The following is a 24357-nucleotide window of genomic DNA, read 5'->3' as shown; positions in this document are numbered from 1 at the left end:
AAAAAAAAAAAAGTCATTGAAATTCAGCTTTCAGGTTCCACCAGTTCACCCATTAAAGAAAAGATTTTGAAAACTCAGAAATCAAATGAAAAACTATGTACAACCTTATCTGTCTCCATGTAACCTTGCTCATTCTCTATCTCTATGTTTAAGACTACATATCCATATTATTAGCAGCACAAATCCAGAATTGCAACTTGTGTCCTACTGTCAACAATAAAAATATGTCTCACTTTTCTATACCTGTGAGTTACGCAAAAACCGCTCTCACATCTAGTTTTTTGACAAGAAAGCAATGCAACAACATGCCTTTGGCAATGAGAAGTCAAGAAACCACTTGTTTCTAGCCCCCAGGAATGTTACAAGATTAATTAACGGATGTCCATAAGGTGCATTGCAATCTTCAGTTAGAAGGTTTTATCTTATTACTATTGATAGGACACCAGCCCAGTTCCTTCCTTAAGTTGTATGTAAACTAAAGCCCTATGCGATTCCCAACTTTCCTTCCCAACAAATCCATTATGCCAGGAAATGGAAATTTCATAGTCACTTCATTTATTTGTATACATGGTGGTTGGGTTACTTGCAGTTGCAGGCTTAAGTCAGGTTGACCTTTGCAGTCAGCATATATAGATGCATTTTATACAAAGATATACATGTATGTGTGTGTATGTGTGTATATGTTACATATACGATAGATAATACATATCAGTGCGTGTGTAGGTGGATTGATGTGGGTGTGTACATATAAACACATACTCAGCTGAACAAACAAATGCAAAGAGGCAAATAAAATGCTTACTTAAGCTTAAAAGTTTTCTTAGCTGGCAAAAGTTCTTATAGAAATGCCCAATTACCAAGAATGTAACACGAAAATATTTGTCACACATTATATTTCTCATGGACTGTGAAAAGATACAAGAAAGTGAATAAGGATTGACACAAATGACATAGAATGAAATTATCAAATAGAACTTTTAACATAACTAAAAGTTCAACTGAACTATAAAATTCATTGCCATAGGAAGCTGTGAATACCAAAAGCAGAACCAGGACTGGGCTAATTCAGTGAAGAAAAGATATGGCCACGACAACCATATCAGATCTTACTAACCTGCTAATTGCTAGAGGTTGGAAAAGGAAGAGGGAAGTTTCACTCTACCCTTCAGAAAGGGACAAAGAATTGACTAAGAATCCACTGCTGGTCAGTATGAGACACAAAAATCTGGCAATATCAGTTCCACCTCCAGTGCTGAATTTTAAACCATTCTGTAAAGGCTGATTACTTGTACTATCCTTTTCCAAAAATTTGACATAAATTGCCTTAATTCACAACATAAGTCAACACTGAAACCAAGACTAATACCCTAGAGCACAGGGTATTTGTTCTATTCCATATCACATATTCCAAGAAACTTTAATCAAACTGGACCTTAACATCAGCATCAAGACAATTCCCAACCTTTTTTCATCTCCCTTCTTTTTCTTACTTCCTCCCCCTAAATACACACAAACAACACRAGTGGAATTTTTAGGTACTCTGTAAGATAGGAAATGCAAAGAAATGAGGAGGCATGATGGGGACTCTATTTTGTCGTGGTGAAAGAATACATTTCCAGTCTAAGGTTATTCGAAGTGATTGTACCAGTGCACAATTTGTATTCCAAGAAACATTTCTTACCATTGAGGTTAAAACCTTGGTTAGCGCCAATTTGGACTCGACCATCTCTTGCAAGAKTTACTTGTTTGTTCACATCGTCTTCAAGAACTAGTGTTATAGACTCAATGCAGGCATGGTCAAAGTTCTGAGCAAAAATAAATTTTAACATCAAAAGCAGGCAAAGACATTAATAACAGCATGGAAGTCAAACAAACAAACACAAATAGAAAAAAAAACAGTTGTACAAAAAGGAAATACCAGAGCTGTCATCAGGTAAATCAGTTGCAAATTATTGCCAAAATATTAAACCGAATATCGAAAACTGAACACAGAACATCGTAACATACTGCATATGAAGGTAAAAGTGAGAGAAATACATTTTAGCTGTTATGAGAGTCCAATAACAAGCAGACTGAGACCCCAAGTATTCATACTAGGTTGAAATGGCCATACTTGCATGGCCACCTTGGATTTTTCTCATTGCTGGGTTAGCCAACATGTCAGCAAGAGTCTGAATACAGATATATCAAGCTGCTGGAACCAGAACCCAAGCCCAGCAATGCAACAGAAAGAAACTACTACACACATGAAGGGGCTTCTCCTCCACCTTGAACCATAGTCATATTCTGTGACTACAGACAAAAGGATATAATTTATCCAGAATTACACTAAAATAATTCACAAGTATCTGATTATTAAAAAATGTTGAGATGTAAACTAACTCACAATCCTCATTTTAAAGGCAGAACACAGGCAGAATTTATAAATCTAAATACGAGATAAAAACTCATATATAACTTGCTTAAAGCAAGCATTTGACACTCCTTGGACCCCTATGTTTTCATACAGAAACTTTCCAAAGTATCTAGAGTTGTGCTAATGASCATGTTCAGCAGCATTCTTGTCTCTCAGTGGCACCTAATCAACTATATCATGCTTACAGTCATTTGAAATGCAGAAATAGGAATCTCAATAGTCCTATGCATAAGGAGGTGGTGCCTAAACAAAAGCACAGGCATCAGCTCAAAATCTAGCTTTTGAAGAGTTCCGAGAGACATTCCTGCAGCAGGGCAGATCCAGCAAGTCACTCCCTGCTGACCAGCTTGAGCATCCCAGCACTCAGCACATGGGCTGCTCCAAATCACAAACCCAGAGACTCTTCTCCTGAGCACCCAGGTGACTAACAGCATAAAATGGTCTTGGAAATGGACACCTTCTATAAGCACCTCTTTTCATAGGGCCTGGTGTTGAATACTTATCAAAATGCTTTCCAACATATTAATATATATGGTAGTCTCTTTTATCATTTCCTAAAATGTGTTATTACAACAAATTAAATATGCTGCAATATATCAAATATTTTAAGCTATTAAAAAAAGTCTCTTGCCTAACTGGCAATCCTTCCAGCAAGAACTTTTGTCAAGCCTAAGACACCTGTTTGTACTATAACCAAAGATGTAWATACTTGTTTAATGTGCACAAGTAACTTCTTAGACTTAACCCCTGTAAAGATGCAATTAATTTTACAAATGGCATTATTTATAATCAAAATAACATACAGCAATACAGACAGTCATGGAAAGTTGTTAAACTGTTTCAGTTTATGAAATTTTTCATATTAAACATACCCTGCTAATTTACAGTGTCACCTATAAAAGACTGACTGAAATACGTATGCACTTATTTGTCATGAGTGTTCAATAAAAGCATGACTTACCTGTCCACAAGGTGCTTTCTGTAAAGTAATTGTGAATTTGTTTTTCCCAGTGCCTTTTACCAAAACRTACTGGCAAATCCCAAGAAAGGTAAAATGACGACCATCAAATGTTGTGAAATGAGAGTTACCTGTGATGGAGCACTCAGCTTGAGAGAGAAAAACGTTCAGTAATTGTAATATATAATTTAAAAAATAAAAAAGAATTTTCATTTGTGTAAGAATGTATTATTACTTTATAAGTGATGGACAAGAGATAAATAAGAAACTTCTCCTTTGTTTCTAAGCCTATAATCTAGTCCTTAATCTCTCTAGCTATTACAGCACTTGGAAATAAAATATGTTATATACACCTATTTCCCTTGGATATCATCTCACATTGTACATACCCATGTGCAGCATCCTTTGGTTCTAATAAAATGAGATGCCCTTGAGTCATGACTTTTCTAGCACACATGAGAGATTTAAAGAACAACAAGAATTTTCTCTTATTACAACTTCAACATTTCCTAGAATCTTTTCCTCATCTTCTTTTGGCATGACCAAGTACGAATGAGAGAATAAGCTTCTTTGTCCTTCCTTCTGTGTACTATGACACTACTTGTTTCCATTGGCATAAAAGAGGGCATGTTTAAGTAGATGGGTTGTACTGAAATTTAGACGATCCCTGTTCTCAGGTGCCTCTCTATCAGTGTTTCGGTTTGGATCAGAAGCACTCTCTTGAAGCTACTCTCCTCTGCATCCCCACTTACTGCACATTGGTTCACATCACAGGGCAGTGCCAAAACACATAAACTGGAATCTTTTGGCTACAACTGCACCAGGAAACACTCTGTGGGAGCACACCTAAGCCACTCCCTCTATTAAGGGCATTTAATCTCTAAGATCAGGCCACACTAGTCAGAACCACCGCCATCACCACCCCCAAAAAAACACACAAAAACAATATGGAGTGGTCCTCATTGCCAACTGCTTTACTCTATAGATCCGCTCCTTGTTAACTACCTCACTCAGGTGGGGTCCCTTAAGTGAAAAATCTTGTCTCTCTTTCACAGGTTTCATCGTACTGTTTTCTAAGGTACAGAACTGCCAAGGGAGTTTCACTATTTGACTACGTGGTAAGCTTTTTTGTGTAACTCATTATACAGACACAAAATCTTTAAAGGTTTGGATTATATTTAAACTCTAACTGCTGTTTCACAAACACAACACTCTAATCATCAAAACGATGTTCTCTTATTATTATTTGCATTAAAATTGCACACAGAAGTCAGAAGACCCTTAAACCTGGCCCTCCACATAAGTGGTAGAAATAAGCTGCCTGTCCTGAAGGACAGAGAGTTTAAATAGGGAATATTAGGCAGCAGGTGGATGCAACATAACAGATTAGGGAAGCAAATGGGAAAACATAAGATGGTAATGATCACATAGTTAACAGCTTGACTCCAGCTAGCCAGCTGCTGCTTTTAGTGCCCATCTGCCTATCCTTTATTCTTAAATTAGCCTCCCAGACTCTTAGATCATATTTAATTCTGAGAGAGAAAAATCATGAACATACAGATACCTGGGCAATCATGATCAGTGCAGTTCCAAATGCCACCAATACAAATACTAAAAAGAAAAATCACAGAAAAAAAATCAGTGTTCTTATTTTTCACAAAACGAAGGTCTTTGAACCCATTCATGTCTTGAATTCACCTTTTCTTAGAATAGTACTGTATTTTAGCACACGCACACACAGAACCTAGACTGTAAAGAGATACTAACTGTTCTTTAAAATACAAGCATGACTATGATCTTAAATTAAACATGGACAGCAGTCACAGAGAGAGGGAACACAGATGTGAGGTTTTCACATACCAATTGCTACATTCTTGTTCAATTTTTGAGCCTACAGGGAAGGCAGTTCCATGATAAACACAAGGACAATTCGACACAGAGATACAAGTTCCATTTTCCAAAATGAGACCTATTGGGAAGGAAGTTAATAAATGAGAACAAGAACAAGTTAACGTACTCCAGATCACTGTTGTTCCCCTATCTGACCCAAACATTCAAATCTGCCAGAAGGTGAGCTCACCAGTTTTAACTGGGAACCAACAGGAAGAATCATCTATTGTGTACAGAGAGTTCAGGGTGATAAATGGTTTTGAGAAAACCTCTCAAAGCAGTTTTCACTCTGAATAGTTACTCAGTGCACAAAGTCTGCCTAAAATATGTAGAATTATACAGACTTGAAAATGGAAAGATGCTGAGATGACACAGTCTTTAGTCCTGCCAGAACAGGACTATATAAAGTGCAGCCCTTAATTTTTATTAAGTACATGTCTCAGAAAGACAGTTTTCCCACACAAAGCAAAAGATATATTCTTTTTTTAAGTAAAATCTCAACACATTTAGGAATAGTTCAAATAAAATGGATTAAACCTATGCAACATCTTCATTGTGGACAGCATTAATGATGGCTCCAGATTTTAACTGATTCATTCTGAGCCACACTTCATATTCTAAATAAGTGTTTACAATATGATAAAAGGAAGAATTACCATAAAAATAACAAAAAATCAATTTTTTTCTGACTTCTAATTTTAAACATAGTCTACTTTGATAACTTTATTATGAGGCTGGACATTAGCTTTGTACATTTTTTTCACATAAAATTGACACTACTTACCATCTGGACAGTAACAGCCATCTAAGCAGTGCAGATTGCTGCCAAGACAATCCTTTTCAAAGGTGCAGGTTGGCGGACAACAGCTGATACAATCACGGTGTACAAAGCTTTCTTCACACTTTTCAGCTAGAACAAACACATATTACATTGGACATTAGTGCTGTTTCTGCTGCCATATTGGAGAAGTTCTATTTCTGCAAATGAACAGTTGTGCAACACTTCTGGTACAGATAATTACTCAGATCAGTTACAATGAATTGTCTGAAGGAGTTGTAACTGATAAATTGCAGCAAATCTCTCATCAGTATTTAAGTCTTCTTTATCAAGTTCTTCCATCACCCCTCCAAAAGAAGTTTCAGTTCCTGTAAAAGGGGAGGTGGAATAGGAACACATGCTCGTATCTCAGACAATTCAAAGTCTTGTGCTTGAGTTGGAATGGCAACTGACATGTGGCAGCAATGACCAGAAGGAGACAAGACTTGGGCCCAGGATACACTATTCTAGTTTTGTTATGGGGMCAGTAGAGGCTCAAAGGTCAGCTGGGAAGAGGAGTAACATCAAATCCCCACAGATATTTGTTCTTCATCTTAGAATATGATCAACACACACAAAGTTTCAAATAATCTGCCAAAGCATGAATTTTGCATGGATCTAGACCAGATCACAGCAGAATTAAAATATTCCTCTAAGAAGTCATTGACTTTATTGTTCAAAAGCAATAGTGAGGCTGGCTGGTCTGTGTCAGGTTTGATTCCTATAGTTGTCAAGATGGAATTACATGAAATCGATACTTGGAGTATTTCAAAGGTCACCTGGTAAGCTTTAATAATACATGAATTTTACCACAGCCAGGAAAGTCATCCCTCCAGTCACGCACAGGAGACCCAGCATGAGAGCATGCTCTAGCATACTCTGTCACTGCTCTGCAGTATGTTTCATCATCATCCACTCTGAAATGATAAAACAAGCGAGTAATTACTGRATTCAAATCCCATCAACAAATATCTGCTACAGGACACTGCACAGGATACTTAGCACATAGCTGACACTGCTTATTCAGAAAGGTGCACATGAAATACAGAAAATACTGTGAATAAAGACTAGCTATATTGAATATGCTGCTTTTATTAGTTGATGTAACAATGTAGATTATGTTATTTCATTTTAATAGTACCACAACGAACAAAAATACTAATTTATCACAAAGAAGATAAATGATGCTTACAATGAGAAACATGATCTTCTCACAAAGACAACTGACAGCTTAACAACCCTGCTGAACCCCAAGAACCCTATTGGTAGACTCCTGACCTTACAGTGAAGTGCTCAACACCAGAAACATCATCCACTGAATATTAGAGACATGCTCAGGGACTTCCAGTGTTACTTTGGACAACTCATTTTGCATCTTAGTATGTATCTACAAAAGAAGCTATACAGTGTCCTTTGGCCAGTATCAAGTAAAGAGATAATCATAATTATTTAGGTGAACTGAAATGTTTTTCAAAGGTGAGTTGCATCAGATAAGACACCACCAGTTTTGTATTACTATGGAAGTCCATCAACTCCCATCATTCACTGTGAAGGACTTGATGCCAAAATGAACTAGTCATAACACAGCATTTCTATTATAAGCGTGACTGTGACAGAACAGCTGAGTTTACTTGCTTTTCAACACACAAAATCAAACTTCCAAAATTAATAGTCTCAAGAATATATTAGAGCATTTGTATTCTGCTTTCAACACATCTGTTATCAAATTGAACACCACTACACTCCTTTTTACAGTGATCGTATTTTCTCCAGCTCTCCTATCTAATCCAATTAAATGAGTCTTAATATAAATAATACTTGGCACATATTATGGACCCACAAGAAACTTCCTAAACTGACACTAAGCCACTAGAAGAGAGGTCTCTTTTATAAACACAATAAGCCTAAATTAATGAGGTTCTGAGACACAGAAACTTTCTTCAAGGTTTTCAATATTCACACAATTCCCATCAACACACACATTCATGCTGACAAAAATCAAATCCCTAGCACCATGATAGTGATCCAAGGTCACATTCAGAAACTTGCTTTTCATTATTCTTCTTTTGCTAAAGAAAAGGCACAATAAGCTCCTGAGTTACAGAGGCAGCTCATCACTACCTCTCCTTTGAGAAAAATAAATGTACATATCACCAGCTCCAGTAAGAATACTTTGAAAACTTGTCTACAAATACAGATTCTTCCAACTAGACTTGACAGTGAAATTGAAAATTAAAAATTTATTAAAAATTCATAGGAAATGAAGTAACGAGTGTAGTGAGTGCTACTGAATGATTCTTCCTTTCAGTCCTGTGATCCTTTCTACATGTTTTTTAATAAATTGGTGATACTTTCAGAAAGCTGTAACAGTATCCAACATAATACCCATTATTTATGACAATTATTTATTAATTATAAAGCCTTCACTAAAAATAGAAGTGATATATTGTCCAGTCATTTATTCATTTACCCTTTGGAGCACCAGTTTATCCTGAATGACCAACATTAACTGAATGGGAGCCTGGAGCTAAGGGAAAAACAGTAGGTTGAATATAACCTCAGCACCTGGAGGTGCAACTCCCACCAAAGCCAATGAGCGTTGAAATCTCTTTTGACATCTCTGAATTTACATAAATAAAACAATATTGAAAAAAATCTACTAATTTGAATCATAGTGTTTGCTCTGTTATGTTTTTGTCATAAAAACAGTCTAACCACATCAGAAAAGTGGTCTGGCACCCCAAGCATCTTCAATATGTGCCCCTAGTATCATGCAACTCTCCATATATTTTTGACTCAGGACCTTCTGATGTAGTTTTCTGTGATTAACGACTCTCTTGTCTTTAGTGACTCTACAGATTCCATGAATTTCCATTCTTCCATGAACTTGTCAGACTCTCCTTGAATCCATATAAACTTTTATCAATCAAAATACCCTTTGGCAGGCAGGTTCTATGGCTTTTGGTTCCACAGGTAAACCATCCATTGAGTGAAACCTTCCTCACCCTTTTTATGTTGAACTTGTTTCCTACTAACTTCATTCGATGATGTCACCTAGTTCTTGTCTCAAAAAAAAGGAGTAGGCGTTCATTCTGTATAGCTAAAATAAATACACGAGAACTCCATTCTTACCTGCAAAGATCATTCATACAGCTAGAAATATAAGAATATGGATCTATGCTTTCATGGCAGCTGAGAAAAGGAAACTGTAGGAATACTTGGCACTTGAAAAATACATCCTGTATATTAAGAATCAGATAAATAACAGTTAGAAAACACATTCTGAACAAGCATAATTCTTTTTAGCTTTCTTTCCCTAATCTGGAATCTTCTATATTCCCATTAAAACTTGAGAATCCCATAACTGTTTCCTCCATTTTTCTTTCCATAAGTTATCCTCTCTGCCTAGACTGTCTTGACTGGATACACTGCTCCCAAACTGTCTAGCAGTAAAGAACATGAAATGACAAAAAAGCATTTCATGTTAATACAGGAGCTGAGCATATTACTCCTGCAGTATTTCTTATTTCCAAAATAATAAGGTGTAAGGCACCAGGACTTGAAACTGAACTTAAGATTAATACAGCAGTGAACAGCTCTGCCAGTAGACCTTGGCCACTTGGCACATCCTATCRGAGTCTTTATGCTTTAAGCCAGATTTCTGAAAGCCCTTACCAACAATCCTGATTTGAATCTTTTCTTTCTCAAAACCTCAATGCATACCTGATTCTTGTATTGTCACAAGGCAATTAAGCTTAAAAAGATAAATAAATTACATGATTAACTTGCCTCAGTTGATTCTGCATCAGCTGAACAAGGACTGGAAAAATCTGAGGCAGTAGGTACACAAGCTGTTTCGTATGGGGTTTGCACAGTCCAGCTATTTGCAAATTCAGCAATGTCTTCTGTATATTCACCTACTGCATGAAAATATTGAAGAACAGCCATGAAAAAAAATGTTGGCAACACAAACACAAAAGACCTCTCAGGAGTTTGTGGTCATTTTTAAGTGTATTCATTATTTCATATGCAGACTTGTGGGATGTTGACAGGGAAATTTCATAGCAAATATACAAATAAGGACAATATATACTTAAAAAATGCATTTCTTTAAAACAATTCAAGTCTTTCATCATGTTTCACAAAGGTTGTTTAGCACTGCTATCTTCCTCCTTTTCCCCACTGCAGAAAAGCCCTAGGACAAAAACAATGTTGCACACACAGCTCTCCTCAGAGCATGAGGATGGGAGAATGACTGAATGAGATCTGAAGCACTGCACCATGATTTTAAGTCATGGCAAAAAGTTGAAGAACATGCAAGAATGTAAAATAAAGTTATCAGCATGGAAACAAACACAGAATTTGCATATATTTGCACCAAGATCTAAATATCAATTTTCTTTAAGTTCTTAGGAATGGCAAAAAAGGTGAATTTCCTCCACCTTGAAGAACATTACAGTAATTGATATTTATGCTATTCAACATGATCAGGAGATATGATGCTGACATGATATCAGCTACAGTTTTTGGACAAATCTATCTTATCCAAAACTTAAGCTAACCTTTTTCTAGCACACTCACACTCTGGAATGTGAAAAATTCCAAAGCCCGATAATCAGATATTTCTACTTGGATCTCCACAAATACACAAAGCTAATATCCTAGCCACCAATCTATTCAATGTAAGTTCTAGAGAGAATGAAAACTTCTCCCTCTCTAGTTGAAAATTTCTTTACATTAAAAAACCCTTCTCGAACTTAAAAGGTTGAATTATGTCAAGAGATTCTTCTAGATCAAAACTCCGCTTCTGCAAAAACACCAAAAGTATTTTATTTTCATTTGGACATGGCATGAAAAAAGTTCTAAATCCTCAAAAATGCTGTAAAATAAAATCATTGTGCTTGAAATAGTTCTATACACAGATATAGCCTAACACATTTAAAAATGAAGATTAAGGAAATGGRAAAGGAATTCATTTTAAAACTATATTTTGAAATGGAGTATTAAGTGCCTCTCAACAACTTTATTTGGGGCAATGCATACACAGAGCATTCATAAATACTAACATTGCAGCATTCTTATATTTTTCCATCTTTTACCGTATTTAGCAGTTTATCATCCTAGATGATTTATATTGGAAACACTTACACAAATGTTGTAATTCAGAAATATTTTGATTTAGCAGTCTATTCTTGTGAAGACACCAGAATTTTTTGTGTCTTTTTTTCAGGAACAGAGTCAAGAGTCAGAATCACCACGTTATAAAAGTGCTTCAAGTTTAAAATACTCTAGGTTGTACAATAGAAGAATGCTATCATTTCTGATGAAGAAAAATATTAGAAAAAATGAAGATGATGAAGAAATGTAGTTCTGGAAATGGAAAAAAACTAAGAGACGTGTTAATACTAAGTCTTTTGTAATAGACAGAAAATTCAAAGATATTTTTTAAGACAGCATGCAAACTCATTATCTCCTCAAAACTCCGTATATCTCCATTATTTTAAATTAACAGCTTTAATTCATTATTAAACATACTGTATTCTGGTGTGCAGAAGTTAATGCCTGAAACTAGGAAGTACTGCTTTCATCATAGAAGAGATGAGAAATTTTTCTTTAAAAATTTAAAGATTCCACAAAAATAGCTAGACTGCTTCGTTCATCACTCAAAAAGCCAAAAAGCACTTGGCTATCAAAAGGTGGGTGTGTGGGGGGGGAATTACTGTGAGGTAACTTTTGTGACTTAAGAATATGCAAGGGCAAGGAACTAGATTCTCTCAGCAATTAATGGAAACAGTAGAATTAGTCCTGTTATTTTTATTTTCAGAGATTGAGAAAAACTTCCCTCAAGTTCCAAAGGTGTTCTTTTTTTTTGGCCACATCAGTTGTGAGCTGAAAGCAAGCGCAGAAAGCTTGAAGAAATAAAAATCAGTAAGTAGATAATTACAACGGCTCCTATAAAATATTCACTATATAAAACTAGAAAGACTACTTAATACTCTACTAGATTAGCAAATCATCTCTTCCTTCATTGCAACAAAATCACAACTTTGTCACAAAATGTTGTGACATTGGGCAAGTCCTCATCCTACAGGGCAGTAGGAAGCCCAGGCTACAACTCAGGAACAAACAGATAAAAGAAGCTTCCTTGAAACAGCTGTGACTAATACTTTAATATTTTTATGATGATCATGTAAACAAATGACTCAAGATTATACTTTTTCCAAACACGGATATTTTGGCTCTTCTCTCCTTCTTCTCCCCACCCTTAAACATAGAGAAAACCACAAGTATTTGTTTATTTATTTATTATTTATTATTTGAAGGCATTTTCATCAACTAAAATAAACACACCCCAAGCGCTTTGCTGAGCAAGAAAAGACTTTTAGGCATACACATAAATACTTTCCTGAACTGAGACCTTTCTCCTTAACATCATTAACAGTGATAAAGAATAGAGCAGATATTCTATTTTCTAGAACACAGTAGAAAATAGAATATTTCTTTTTACAGTGATATATTTAAAGTGAATATGGAAGCTGTTTTCACAAGGTAAGGATTTATTTCTCAGCTATTTACTTACTATTTTGTAGTATCAGGTCATCGAATTTATTGCCATTAAAATTTCCACAGAGGCCACAAGGTTTCCCCTTATGATCTTCTGTTAGTTTAATATAAATACCAGAGTTTCCATCCCAAGCAAGTGAAAAACCAAAGGTAGTTTTCACCAGAATGTAGTCAGCCAATCTCTCAAGGAAAACATTTCCAACTGTCTGAGGCAATACTAATCTGGAAAAATAAACAACCAACTTCAAAGACCGCAGATGTGATGAGGTCAGTGCTAGAAAAATAGCACATTAAAAAAAATCACATTGTAATTCTTTAAACCCTCTTTCCAGGTGCATAGTCATTTTCACTCAATTCTGTCATGTTTTTACTATCCTTTCTTCTATTTTTTTTTATATCAACGATCAAAAGTGAACGTTCTTCTACTGTATACATCTAACAGTTGTATCATTATTAGAATAAAATAATGCATCTCCATTTTCAATTCCCAATATGTGACTTCACCAGTGCTGTGACACTGCAGTGTTTTTGGCCCAGATTGTAACATATCAGACTTAAGATTTTTGAATAATCTAGATTTGGTTGTAAGAGGAATATGTCTTACATTAAATATAGCTACACACCAAGCACAAATAAAGTCTGCCATGTTCAAAATGGTATCAGGATGCAATAGGGATTAACTAGAATTGTCTAGTGTGGACCTTATCTATACTAAGTAGAGATGTTTAATTGTTAGATGTTCAACCTCTCAGCTGTAACAAGTTTTATGCAGAAAGCGTATGGCATCCCAGCTCAGGTCATTACACATACTCGCACCAGAACTCTGTCAGCCCCAGTATAGAACACCCAGGAATCAATAAAAATATATCCAATTATTTTCTCTAGGTGGTGTAAAAAGCATTAATTTTCCAAACTCCATTCTACCTTTCTGCAATAACATGTTAAAAAACATTGTTAGAACACTTACCTAATTCCTTCCTTTCTTACTTCATGCCTTGAAATTATTATTTCTTCTTGATTTGAAAAAAATAAGCTGATTGACCTCAGACAAGAATATACTGAACCATAACAGTGAGGACTGTTATGAACCTTAGGGAGGGAAAATATAAACACAGTAACAATAAATGTTTGCTCTTAATAATTCCATGCATAAGTTTCACTTATAACTATACATACAAATCACTGAAGATTCCGAAGAGCTTTATAAATAAACACAAACGTAAGTTTTACTTAGCAGAAGACAGATTTTCAAAACTGTGAGTCTCACAGATATTGGTGGTATATGACTTCCATGACTATCTACTACCAGGGAGAGATGTTAAACCGATCTCAGATGCATACTTTCAGAACTGAAAGCTAGGAAACACCTATCTCACTAACAGTGGCATGTCTACAGTTTTATGGCAATGAAGTAGATCTCTCTCTCTCAAAAAAAAAAAAAAAAAAAAAAAAAAAAAAAAAAGTGTAATCAGACCTTGGAACAGGTACGCTAAGCCAGGGCTCCTCCTTTTTGTGTTTGTTTTGGCAAAAAGAACGCTGCCCTTGAAGTCAGACTTCCTTCCCTCTCCCAGCCTGCAGCACGGCACAGCACCAGCAAGGCAGTGAGGGAATGTCCTTGCCCCCAGAGACCACACAGCTTTTCTGGCCAGGGCAGGCTCTCAGGACATGAAAGCTATGGGTTCAAATTTACTTTGACTGAATAAGATAAAGCATGACATCTTCTCCAGCAATCGAATGGCAATTTCTCTGTTAAGGTAAGCGGAATCCACTGAAATACTGATTCTAGATTTATATATGATCTTGGGTTTTGCTATAGCATTTTCTGGAAACTTATAAAAGACCCTAACTGCACACAGAATCCAAAGAATTTAAATAAAATGATGGAAGGCAGATATAACAGCATCTCTCCATAAACTGAGTAGAAATGGCAGTTCTATCAAATTAACCTTCACTAGATGCTATTTTGGGGGATGAAGAGATCATGTGTTTATAAGTAAAAGAAATAGTCTTTAGAGAAGAATCAGAATCTAGATCTCCTTTTGCCCTTGTGAGCAGTGACCATTGGTGTCTAGAATTAGGACCTCTCTTTATCCCTCTTCTCCAGCCCAGTCAACACTGAATCCTGGCCACTGTGTAAAAAATAACACAATTAGCTAATGTCCTCTCCCCACAGTAGCCAACGGCCTGGTAATTAGGGCATCTTCCCACAAAAAAAGATAGATTTGAACTCTCCCCGATCCCAAAGTCATTAACCATGGATATCCAGCAATTTGAGGAAAATATTAAAAAGAATGCCTTCCATCCGTAGGTCAAGATGAAGGCTTTTGTGCTGTTAATCTTCTCAGTATACCACAGAAGAAATCCAAAATTAGAACCCCAATTTCCTGAAGAGATAAAGGTTTCTGCTAGTTAGCTGACCCAATCTAGCATGCTAACAATGGTGAAGAGAGGGCTAGAACTCTCAGGTGCCATCCTATCAGGCCTGTGAATGCTGCTTGCACTTTACTCAAGAAGTCACTTAYTTCTAGAATCTGACAACTAAAAATTGTTGTGTTTCCAAGGTCTGCTTTATGAACCTTTTTTCCTACACAGGATTTCCCAGAAAGGAGAGATCAGAGATCCTTTTTAGGATAGAGGGAGTAAGAAATACTATTTTTATTATACTGACTCTGATGATTAATTATCATTTCATCAGTGTTTTGAATTACTGCACATATGCTTAGACATTTTCCAGCAGCACATTTTTAAACTTAAATAAAGCGGCATTTTGATCCATTTATGATCTCTCTACTTATCTTACTAATGATGAAATGCAAGTGCTATAACACAAGAATACCAAATGTTTTACTTCTAATGCATGCTCATATACCTACCCAAACAGTGTACTGGGGTTCTGGAGTACTGCAGTCTTTTGCAAAAATGTAGGAGCAATTTCCTGGGAAGTAGTAGTAGATCCCATCAAATGTTTCAAAATGATACTGTCCCCATGATTTGCAAATCCCTTCTCGGTCCTTGCCACTATTAGGTACTGGAGAAAACACAGAATTTACAACAAGCACACTGGTTAAAATTTGACAGGTTTCACAGGCATGTACAAAAGTAAGAACTTTTAAAGGAAATATACAGAGAAGACAAGAGAATCTCATTTCTTCAACTTCAACTAAAGTCAATAATTTTTTTTAATCTTTAGGATGCAGTTTTAATCATATAAGATCACCATTAAGTTTTGTATTTGCTTCAGTGGGGCATTTTAATTTTAAGTGGAGGTAAAGGGTTTAGATTTACAGTAGATGTTGGACCATGATTCTGGCTGATCCCTACACAGAGCAGATTCCAGAAAGTAGTGCTTTGGAACAGCTGATCATTTTATTTGCAGTAAGTCACTGCTGGAAAAATGCAGCGGCTTTTTCGTTGCGCAGTTAAGTAAGAAAATCTCATTAGTTGATGATATATCAGATAGTTTTCTGTCTGATAACGTATCTATATATAATTAGAGCCCAAGTGCTAAAACACAGACATACCTGATGACATTCTAAAAACTTCCATAAGATACACGATTTTAATCCTCTTTGCTACTACTTGGATGTCAGTCCAATTACAAGCATGCTGTGAGCCGTACTGTTTTTACAAGCTGTAACTTAAATCTCAACTGAACTTGAAACTCGATTCTTTTGGCCCAAAACTTACCAATTTGGCACCTGTTTCCTCGAGCCTGAAATATCTGACAATCACATTCACCTGCCTCTGTACAGACTGCTCCATTAAGACACTCCTGAGGACAAGAACCTGCAAGCAAGTATAGCAGCCTTTTAGCAGCTAGAGTATTTTGCAAACAGCCTTAGCGATTCAGATTATATCTTTTTATTTATTATTAAATCATAAGCCGCTATATTAGCTAAGAAAAGTAACCAACAGCAATCTTCTGTTTTCAACGTTTACTTGATTTTATACTTCGTGTTCCTTGGTTAAGGTTCTTTCTCTGGGTTTGAGACTTGTAAACTAACAAAGGAGCAAAAGGTCAACCTCCTCCCGGCAAACAAAAGGTCACGTTCCCATGTAAAGAAACCAAATCCCAGTCCTCCGGATCTAGAAATACACAGGATGCTGATTACTCTAAATGACCGAATTCAGTACAATTTATACGTATGTTCAGCTCCTCCCTCCTGAGCTTAATGTACCCTTTGCTGTAATGCTTATGAACAGTCTAGAATATGTAATTTACTAAGTCAAAAGCAGTTATAAATAACCTTCCCTGCATGCTAAAAAAAGCCAGTTAAAAGGTTATTTTTTCTTACGAGGTGACCAGAGCCAGAGACTTAAGATTCCATGGGAATGGCTTRTTTTACATTAGTTTCTAAAAGTAGTTTCATTAAATGGTTTTATATTCTGTTCAGAAGCTAAGATCTCCCTGTCTTCTACCAAGATGGGTCTCAGCTGCAGCTCCCCAAATGAGAAGGAGAAAGGGAGTCATAAACCAAAAATTTAGCAGGTTTTGTGGGTAGTTTGGCAGGCAAAACTTGATGCAAACACCTATGATCCGACAGAATTTAAAAAGAGTTGAAAAAATATGTGTGTGTATATATATATATATATATATATATATTCATTCTCCTGGGGGGAGGGAGAGGGCAGGGAACAGCAAGCACCTAGTCAAGGATAGGTATTTTCCAGCGAGGATACTGGAGTTCGCTCATATGCAGTGAAGCTTTGGGTGACTCCTGAAAGGAGCTGCTGTGAGTTGCGTGAGGCGTTGGCAGGGGGCACAGAACCTTCCAGAAACAGCGGCGCGCTCCCTGCCCAGGCCCCGCCGGCCCCTCGCCCACGGGCTTACAGCCTCTGACAAGCCCCGGACAGGAGACGCAGGAGAAAAAAAAATGCTGTGGAAATAATTGTTTTTTGTTTTTTTTTTTTTTTTTAATAAAAATATTGACTTTTAGCTGTTCAGATTCGGTTCTAAGCAGTTATACCAAAGGGACTTCCTAACGGTTTTGCGTGGTTTAACAGGCCGGGGGTAGCRGCTGCGATGAGGCAGGGAGGTAGCGCTGGGTTTCGTGGGGTGGATGAGCGATATCAGGACCGGGGCCGAGCCCACCCCAGCGCAGTGTTTTCGGGAAGGCGACCCCCCACCCAGAGCCGGGGCTGCGGTACTGACCTGGCGGAGGACTCCCGGGAACGGCCTCCCGACGGCGAGACCGAAGAGAGGCAGCACGGATCTACCGGAGAAACAGAAAGGCAAAACGCGGCCAACAACACAAGCCCAAGGCTTTGCAGCGGCTTCGGGGCAGGAACTGAGTTATTCGTACCTGGGCGCCAGGGCYGAGCCCCGGCCAGCAGGGCGGCAGGGCGCAGAGGCATCCCGGGGTGGGGGGCAATGCGGGGGGACACGACGGACAGAGGGGCTGGGAAGAGCACGGCTACACTGGAGGGCCATCGCCCCACCATCGCCCTCCGAGGCGCCAGGCTCTGGAGGCTTGGAGCGAGGAGGTTTCGCTTTTATATTTGGGCCAAAGAGTGAGGGGAYTGAGCACACGACGTGCCCACCTCGTTTCGCTTACCACCAGCATAGCWGGGCGGTTTGGGGATGCCCTTGCCTTCCTTTTTCCCTCCCTCTTGCCCCCTGATTCGCGCCCTGTGCTGCCCCCCTATCGACAGACTGCAGCCGCTTCAGCTTTGGTGGATTTTGTGTCCTGCCTGGAATGCTTCGAAATCCCATTCGTYTCCTCGTTTGTTCGGGATGAACTTCCATCTGCCAGATCCGCTTCCTGCCTYGCTTAGGCAGGGGGGAACCCGGGACTGCAAGGAACTCCTGGATCCGGTCCAGCCCTCCGTTGCTGCGGTTTGTCACGTCTTATCGCCCCTTCCAAGCACGGATCAAATTCCTTCGGAAAAGCACTTTGGGGTTTTTGCCCCCACTAGTCTGATTGGGAATGTTACCAGGGTGAAGTGCTGGGTAGCTACATATTTCCCCTCTACATTTATTCATGGCCATTTTATATCCTTCTGTTTTATATAGCACTGTCCTTTTGCTTTAACAGCTCTTATCCTGCATTTTTATTTGATCCCTTCCTGAGATATTTACAAGAAAACAGTTGCCCTTGTGTGCTCCCCACACACATATAGGCCAGCCTTCGGTTGCATGACTAAYAAAACAAACTCTTTAAGCCTTTGCCTGTAAGATATTTTTTTCTTCACTCCCCCTGCTAGTCATTCTCCATGTTTGGAGCATGTTTGGAGTTTGAACTAATGGCTCTCAAAGTGAATAAGAACCATACAATAAACATTTGAGATTAAGTCTCACCAGCACTTTATATACGGCCATAAATACTTCCCCTTTTTGACTGGAAATACTTTATCTTATGCATCCAAGTAGCAGAGTTTGCCGTTCTCATGGCAAAAATCAGTCTGGAATTGACTTAACCAGCTCACAGGCTGGAAAGGTCCCCACTTCAAAGCCAAAAATTATTCCGAGTCCTAATGGCCCATCATTATCCAGCGCGGTTCCTTATCATCGCTAGACAAAAGCATTGATTTCTGTTACCTGTATTCAGTTACTCTGAGGCAGGCCTCCTCAGCAAAGCAGGTTTTTGCCTGTGCATTATTTTTAGGGCAAAGCATCTCTGCTATGGCACTGATTTCCTATTGAATACCCTTCTGGAACAGAGTTGGTCCCCAAAGCCCATTTACCTGAGAATAATGCATTTTTGTAGTAAGGAAAATAGGCTTGATTGACCTTAATATTATGTTCAACACTGGCAACACTCTGACCTGATCAGGAGAGACACATTAATCATGCGGCAAAGGGACTCAGAGAAAACGGTTCCTGGTTCTGCTTGCAGCCTCCCTGCATAACCCCAGCAAGGTGCCTTGCAGAGAGACTTCTCTTGGCTTCAYTCCCCGCCCTTGCAGAGCGGAGTGATGAACCTTTGCAGCCTGAAATATTGACTCACAGGGGAGTGAGATTCCCCCATTTACTATTCAGTTTCAGTCCACCATCACCTGCATAGGGGGCAGCTGGCAGMCCTAAGCTGGTGGTGGGGTGAAAGAGCCCCCAAGGAACAGGCCAGTGCTGCAGGAACCCGAGCTGTGCAGTGGCCACCACCAAGGCAACACCATCATTTGCAGGACCYTTATTTATGGTTTCGTTATTGCACTTTTCATCAAACACTAACAACTTTGGGGGCTATTTGCCTCCACAAAAGACTCAAGAGCTGTCCTTTTATTTCCCTTAGTGTACATCCATCAGTTTGTCAGGGAGGGGAATTCATGAAGCATTTTGCTGAGAATAAATGAATGAACGAAGGCTGTGGGTTTAAGTTTGAGGAAAGCAGGTATGGAATAGCTGCTCTTCCTCGCTGTCCTCTTGTTACCACTGTTCTCCTTACAAAGACTCCATTGTAACAAGAGCAAAGCTGCAGAGCAGAAAGGAGGGGAAGGTTCCCCCCCCACACTCTTTTGGAGATATAACCTACCTCTGCTCCTAAGAGATCTCTTTTCTGTCGAGCTGCATTAAACTCATTTCTGGAAGAAAACAAAAAGGATCTTGTATAATCAAAGGTCCCTGGAGTAACCTGAATAGGCAGTTCCCCAGAGAGAGGTGTTTCTCTCTGATTTCCATCACTTTATCAAAGAGGTCTTTCTTGGGTTAACATTTRAAAAGGTGATTTTTTTTCTTTTCTTTTCATGGTCTCATTTTACAGAATTCAACAGTGCTCCAATCTCTGCTCTCAGACATGGGATGCTTGTTCAGGGAGGTACATAGGGCTTACAGGGGAGAGAACATGAGCAAAATAGCCTTATACAACAGGATACAAAACTGGAAAGTTGCTTCATACATACTCAGCTGCAGGTGTGAGACAGTGAGTTCTTCCMAGTATTATTTGAATGCACTATGATGGTACCTTTAAAAACAAAAGATGACTCTCCAGCTATAACTTACTTAAATTTGTGATTAACTTTTTTGTTKTTTTTTTTTTAGAAACAATGGCATTAAACTACAAAATGTGCTTAATTTTATCAACAGTCCAAGATGTTATTATYATTTAATATGCATATATGTTCACTAGGTGGATTAGAGTCATTAGACTTCCAAAGCTATGTTCAACTGGACACTTCTATTGAAATTGATGGCATAGTTCCCATTTAATTCAATGGGATCAGGAACATTCCCTAGTTTGGGTTTTGTTTGGATTTCATCTTCTRCATAAAAACTTGTATTGCAAGTGTTTATTTTAAGGCTGTATAGCACTTACTTTTTGTGCTTCAAATAGCAGCTAGGATTTTATCATGCAATTAAAATTGTAGAAGGATACTCATTTAATGTATTTTTCCAGACATGAAATAATGACCTCACCATRATTTCATTCCATTATTCCTCTAAACTTTCCTGAAACCAGAAAAGCATCATTTTTCTTAAGTACCTCAATTTTTCAAAAAGAGGATCCATGGCCTTTACGTAAATTCTTTGAAAAGAGTTGTAAACATTCTAAAAGCACATTTTTACATCCAARCTACTAAAAATTACATGCCAAATTCAAGACTACATTTTACTTCCCAACTTGTACTGTACCCAATAAGCCCTATTCATTCTTGTTCTGTTTGYAGAACTTGACAAATAAGGAAGTAAAACTTACCTTGAAGTTCTTTTCAAAAGGGAGAAMTTGCAATAAGATCCTGTAGATTAAAAATCATTGAGTTAAAATTTTTTTTCTACAGCCCCACTCTGTATTTGGCAAACAATTTCTTAGGTTTAAAACAACACTACTGAATTTTATTCTTTAAAAAATAGCTCATGATCCTATGTTTTCCAGAGAATCTTTACGCAAACTTTTTTTCTTCCCAAGAGATTTAGCACAACATGCTTTCCTTCCTGAGAACTTCTCTCAGCTGTTCACCTGCAAATTTAGTCTTGATTCTGCCCCGTGCTGCCATCAAAAAGAGCTAAGAGCTCATAGTYGTTCAGAGGATCAAAGCAAAACTGATAAAATACAAGAGGTGCTCAGAGCCATCSAGAATCAAATTTCTAGTGTGAATACCTATAATAATTTTCTGAATGTTACTTATAAAGTGCAATTGCAATCCATTGAAAACACTCCAGATCCCACACATTTCTTAGAAACTGCCTTCTTTCTCATATTGCCTTAGAAATCTTTATAATTGCTCTAAGAAAATTGTTTATAATATCCATTTGCAATACAATACTGATAAAAAAATGATATAGTTTCTATAACTAGAACAGTAATCATTTATTCTAAAATTCTAAAAATGTTCAAACAAATTGCAGGTACAGTGTGTGCTTCATCAAAAATCATACTCTRTTCAAAATAATTATCCGATTATTCATCTGACAATAACAACAAGAAAGCCCAGAAAATTTAGCTCTTGAATAATAATTCTGTAATAAAATTCAAGCTTAAAAATGCATTTTTTTTAATAAAAGATATATTCTGATTTCAACAGCAGTCAGAGAAAATGGTGATATATAGTTTTTCAACTGGTGTTACTCTGCTAACTCCAGTAAGAGGCAAAAAATTTTGTCTTATAATGACAGAAAAAGAAATAGATGTACTACTAAAATGCGTAGAAAAATCTTTTAAAAAGCTAGCACTAGCATAAAAATTGAATAAAGTTCTTACCTTGCAAAAAGAACAGCAGAGAATGAATCAAGAATATGCTCCAAGGTATCATTAAATTGAGCTTTCCCACAATGTTCATTTCAGTATAACTTATAAATAGAGAATTTATCCAAATTAATGGCTTTGATTATGATGGCATCTTAGAATGATGTATTTCTACAGTGTGTTTAAATCCTTTCAAAATTAGATAGCTAGAGTCATTATTTTAAACTATACAATGCAAAAAAGAGAAGAAAAAACACCAAACTTGGTAGCCCACATACAGCTTCAGGGGCTTTGCAGAAGTTACATACAACTTTCTGGCTGCCTGTCTCTCATTAGTAATGCATGGTAACTCCTCAGCAGTCTGTATTAGTTACGCTTTCACTAGACGCGCGAGTATTGCTTCTCTTTTGAATTGAATCAGCCCTTTATAACATAGCAGACAATGACATAGAACGAAGTTTTGCCACATCGTGACGGTTTGAGCGTTCCCTTCAGCCGTCACTTCACCTTTGTGTGCTTCGCCACTTGCGTCAAGAGTGCTGCCCTTTGTACGCTTTGTACAGCGAAAACTTTGAGCAAGAACCTGCTTTGGTGCTACTGTAGAAAGTAGTAGTATGGTAATCTCTAAAAACAATTTGGTTTTATGTCCCTCATCTGTTCTAAAAGGAGAGACGTAAACTTCCATTAAATAACATACCTAGTTTTTGAGGAATATTCATAGATACTTTTGTTGGTCTCCTTATATCACAGCAGAAAACTTCCCGGAAGTGTTTTATTTTTAATAAAGAATGTTTGGAAAAATCTCATTAACAGAAAGGAGAAAAATCAGCCAAGCTAACAGGTTTTATTCTTACTTTTCCATCAAATATAAAAATATATTTTCATCAAAGTTAATTATGACCATAGAAAAAATGAAAATTCTTRCTCAACCCTAAAAATTAATAGAATCACTATAAAAGTGTAGTTTTAAAGATATATATGGCTTATTAAAAATACTACTATGAATTTTTAAAAAGCCTCTTTCTTGCCTAAAACTCCACTCTTCCTAAGATGTATTTTGCAACATGCTCACAGAATCCTACAAAATTTTGTATCAAAGCAAATTCAGAATTTGATGACCCTTTGCGTAAAAAGTTCTCCCATGAATTCTTTTAACTCTTTCTCTTCTCTCACAGCTGGCCTACAAGAGAAGACAAACAGGCTCTCCAAATCAATATTTACCAAAGAGCCACTGAAATATATTATCTGTCCATGTTGCATTTCATTATTCCATAAATCCTAAAGCAAATGGATTTCCTAGGTTGAAGCATTTCTTCACTGTAGTCTTTCCTCTGACATCTGCCTTGGTAGCTCTGAATTTGGAGCAGAGGACTGAACAAATGGTTACCTTCCTACAAACATCAGTAATATRTTGTAGCTGATCAGAGGGGATAACCTGAGTGACATTTGCATCAATGGGCAAAGACAGAACATGGATTTTCATGGCTTGCTACTCCACCAGTTGTTAAAGATGCTGATATAGACACTGCTTATACCAGCAGGTACTACAGATCATTAACAGTGGATCTCTGTTTTCATGAGTGAAGTATTTGGATCTGAAAAGTTGACATCCACACAATACACATTTCAGGAGGCTTTCATTTTGTTTTTGTTTGTTTGTTTGTTTGTTTTTTTGCTTCTAACTAGCTCAAAGCTAGTCCCATGGACTGAATGCTCAGCAGCAGCTGGACTGCATCCACCAGTTTAGTTTCATCTGCTCCACGTGGTCCAAAACCACTCCACACTGCAAACCAAAACAGAAGTGAACCCGTGATTCAAATTAATACAGTAATGTAGTCATGCGCACACAGTGCAAACATCAATGTAGGCATCTATCCTGTAGAAGGTGGCAGAGACTAATGAACCTTACCACACTCTTGTAAATTTATTGTTAGATGRCAATGTCTTGTAGTTGCCTAATCCAGCATTAGAACTCCCAAAATATATCAYTAGTTTCTTAGTTGCTCGATTTTCAAGCTAAAACTGCTTCGCCAGCTCAAACTCAGAAAAGGTAAGAAATCTGATCTGGAATTCTTCCATTCCTCAAGCCCTTATT

General features: G+C 37.5%; 1 protein-coding gene across 1 annotated transcript in view; it reads right to left on the bottom strand.

Annotated features, from left to right (window-relative positions):
- The window catches only part of OTOGL (otogelin like), an 86552-nt gene extending 69436 nt beyond the window's left edge, over positions 1-17116 (bottom strand). The window contains exons 1-13 of the mRNA XM_085307636.1: positions 17065-17116; positions 16333-16461; positions 15519-15673; positions 13613-13734; positions 12662-12867; positions 9871-10001; positions 9214-9320; positions 6892-6998; positions 6049-6174; positions 5235-5343; positions 4939-4985; positions 3378-3523; positions 1682-1805 (exon numbers count right to left, since the gene is read on the bottom strand). Coding sequence (XP_085163762.1) covers positions 1682-1805; positions 3378-3523; positions 4939-4985; positions 5235-5343; positions 6049-6174; positions 6892-6998; positions 9214-9320; positions 9871-10001; positions 12662-12867; positions 13613-13734; positions 15519-15673; positions 16333-16461; positions 17065-17116 — 1561 coding nt within the window. The remainder of the gene's footprint in view (positions 1-1681; positions 1806-3377; positions 3524-4938; positions 4986-5234; positions 5344-6048; positions 6175-6891; positions 6999-9213; positions 9321-9870; positions 10002-12661; positions 12868-13612; positions 13735-15518; positions 15674-16332; positions 16462-17064) is intronic.
- Positions 17117-24357: the final 7241 nt, after the last annotated feature.

Source organism: Rhea americana, unplaced genomic scaffold (genome assembly GCF_003343005.1).
Source record: "Rhea americana isolate MKP2758 unplaced genomic scaffold, rheAme1 scaffold_260, whole genome shotgun sequence".
NCBI classification, from domain to species: Eukaryota; Metazoa; Chordata; class Aves; order Rheiformes; family Rheidae; genus Rhea; species Rhea americana.
This window is presented reverse-complemented; position numbering and strand designations above follow the sequence as displayed.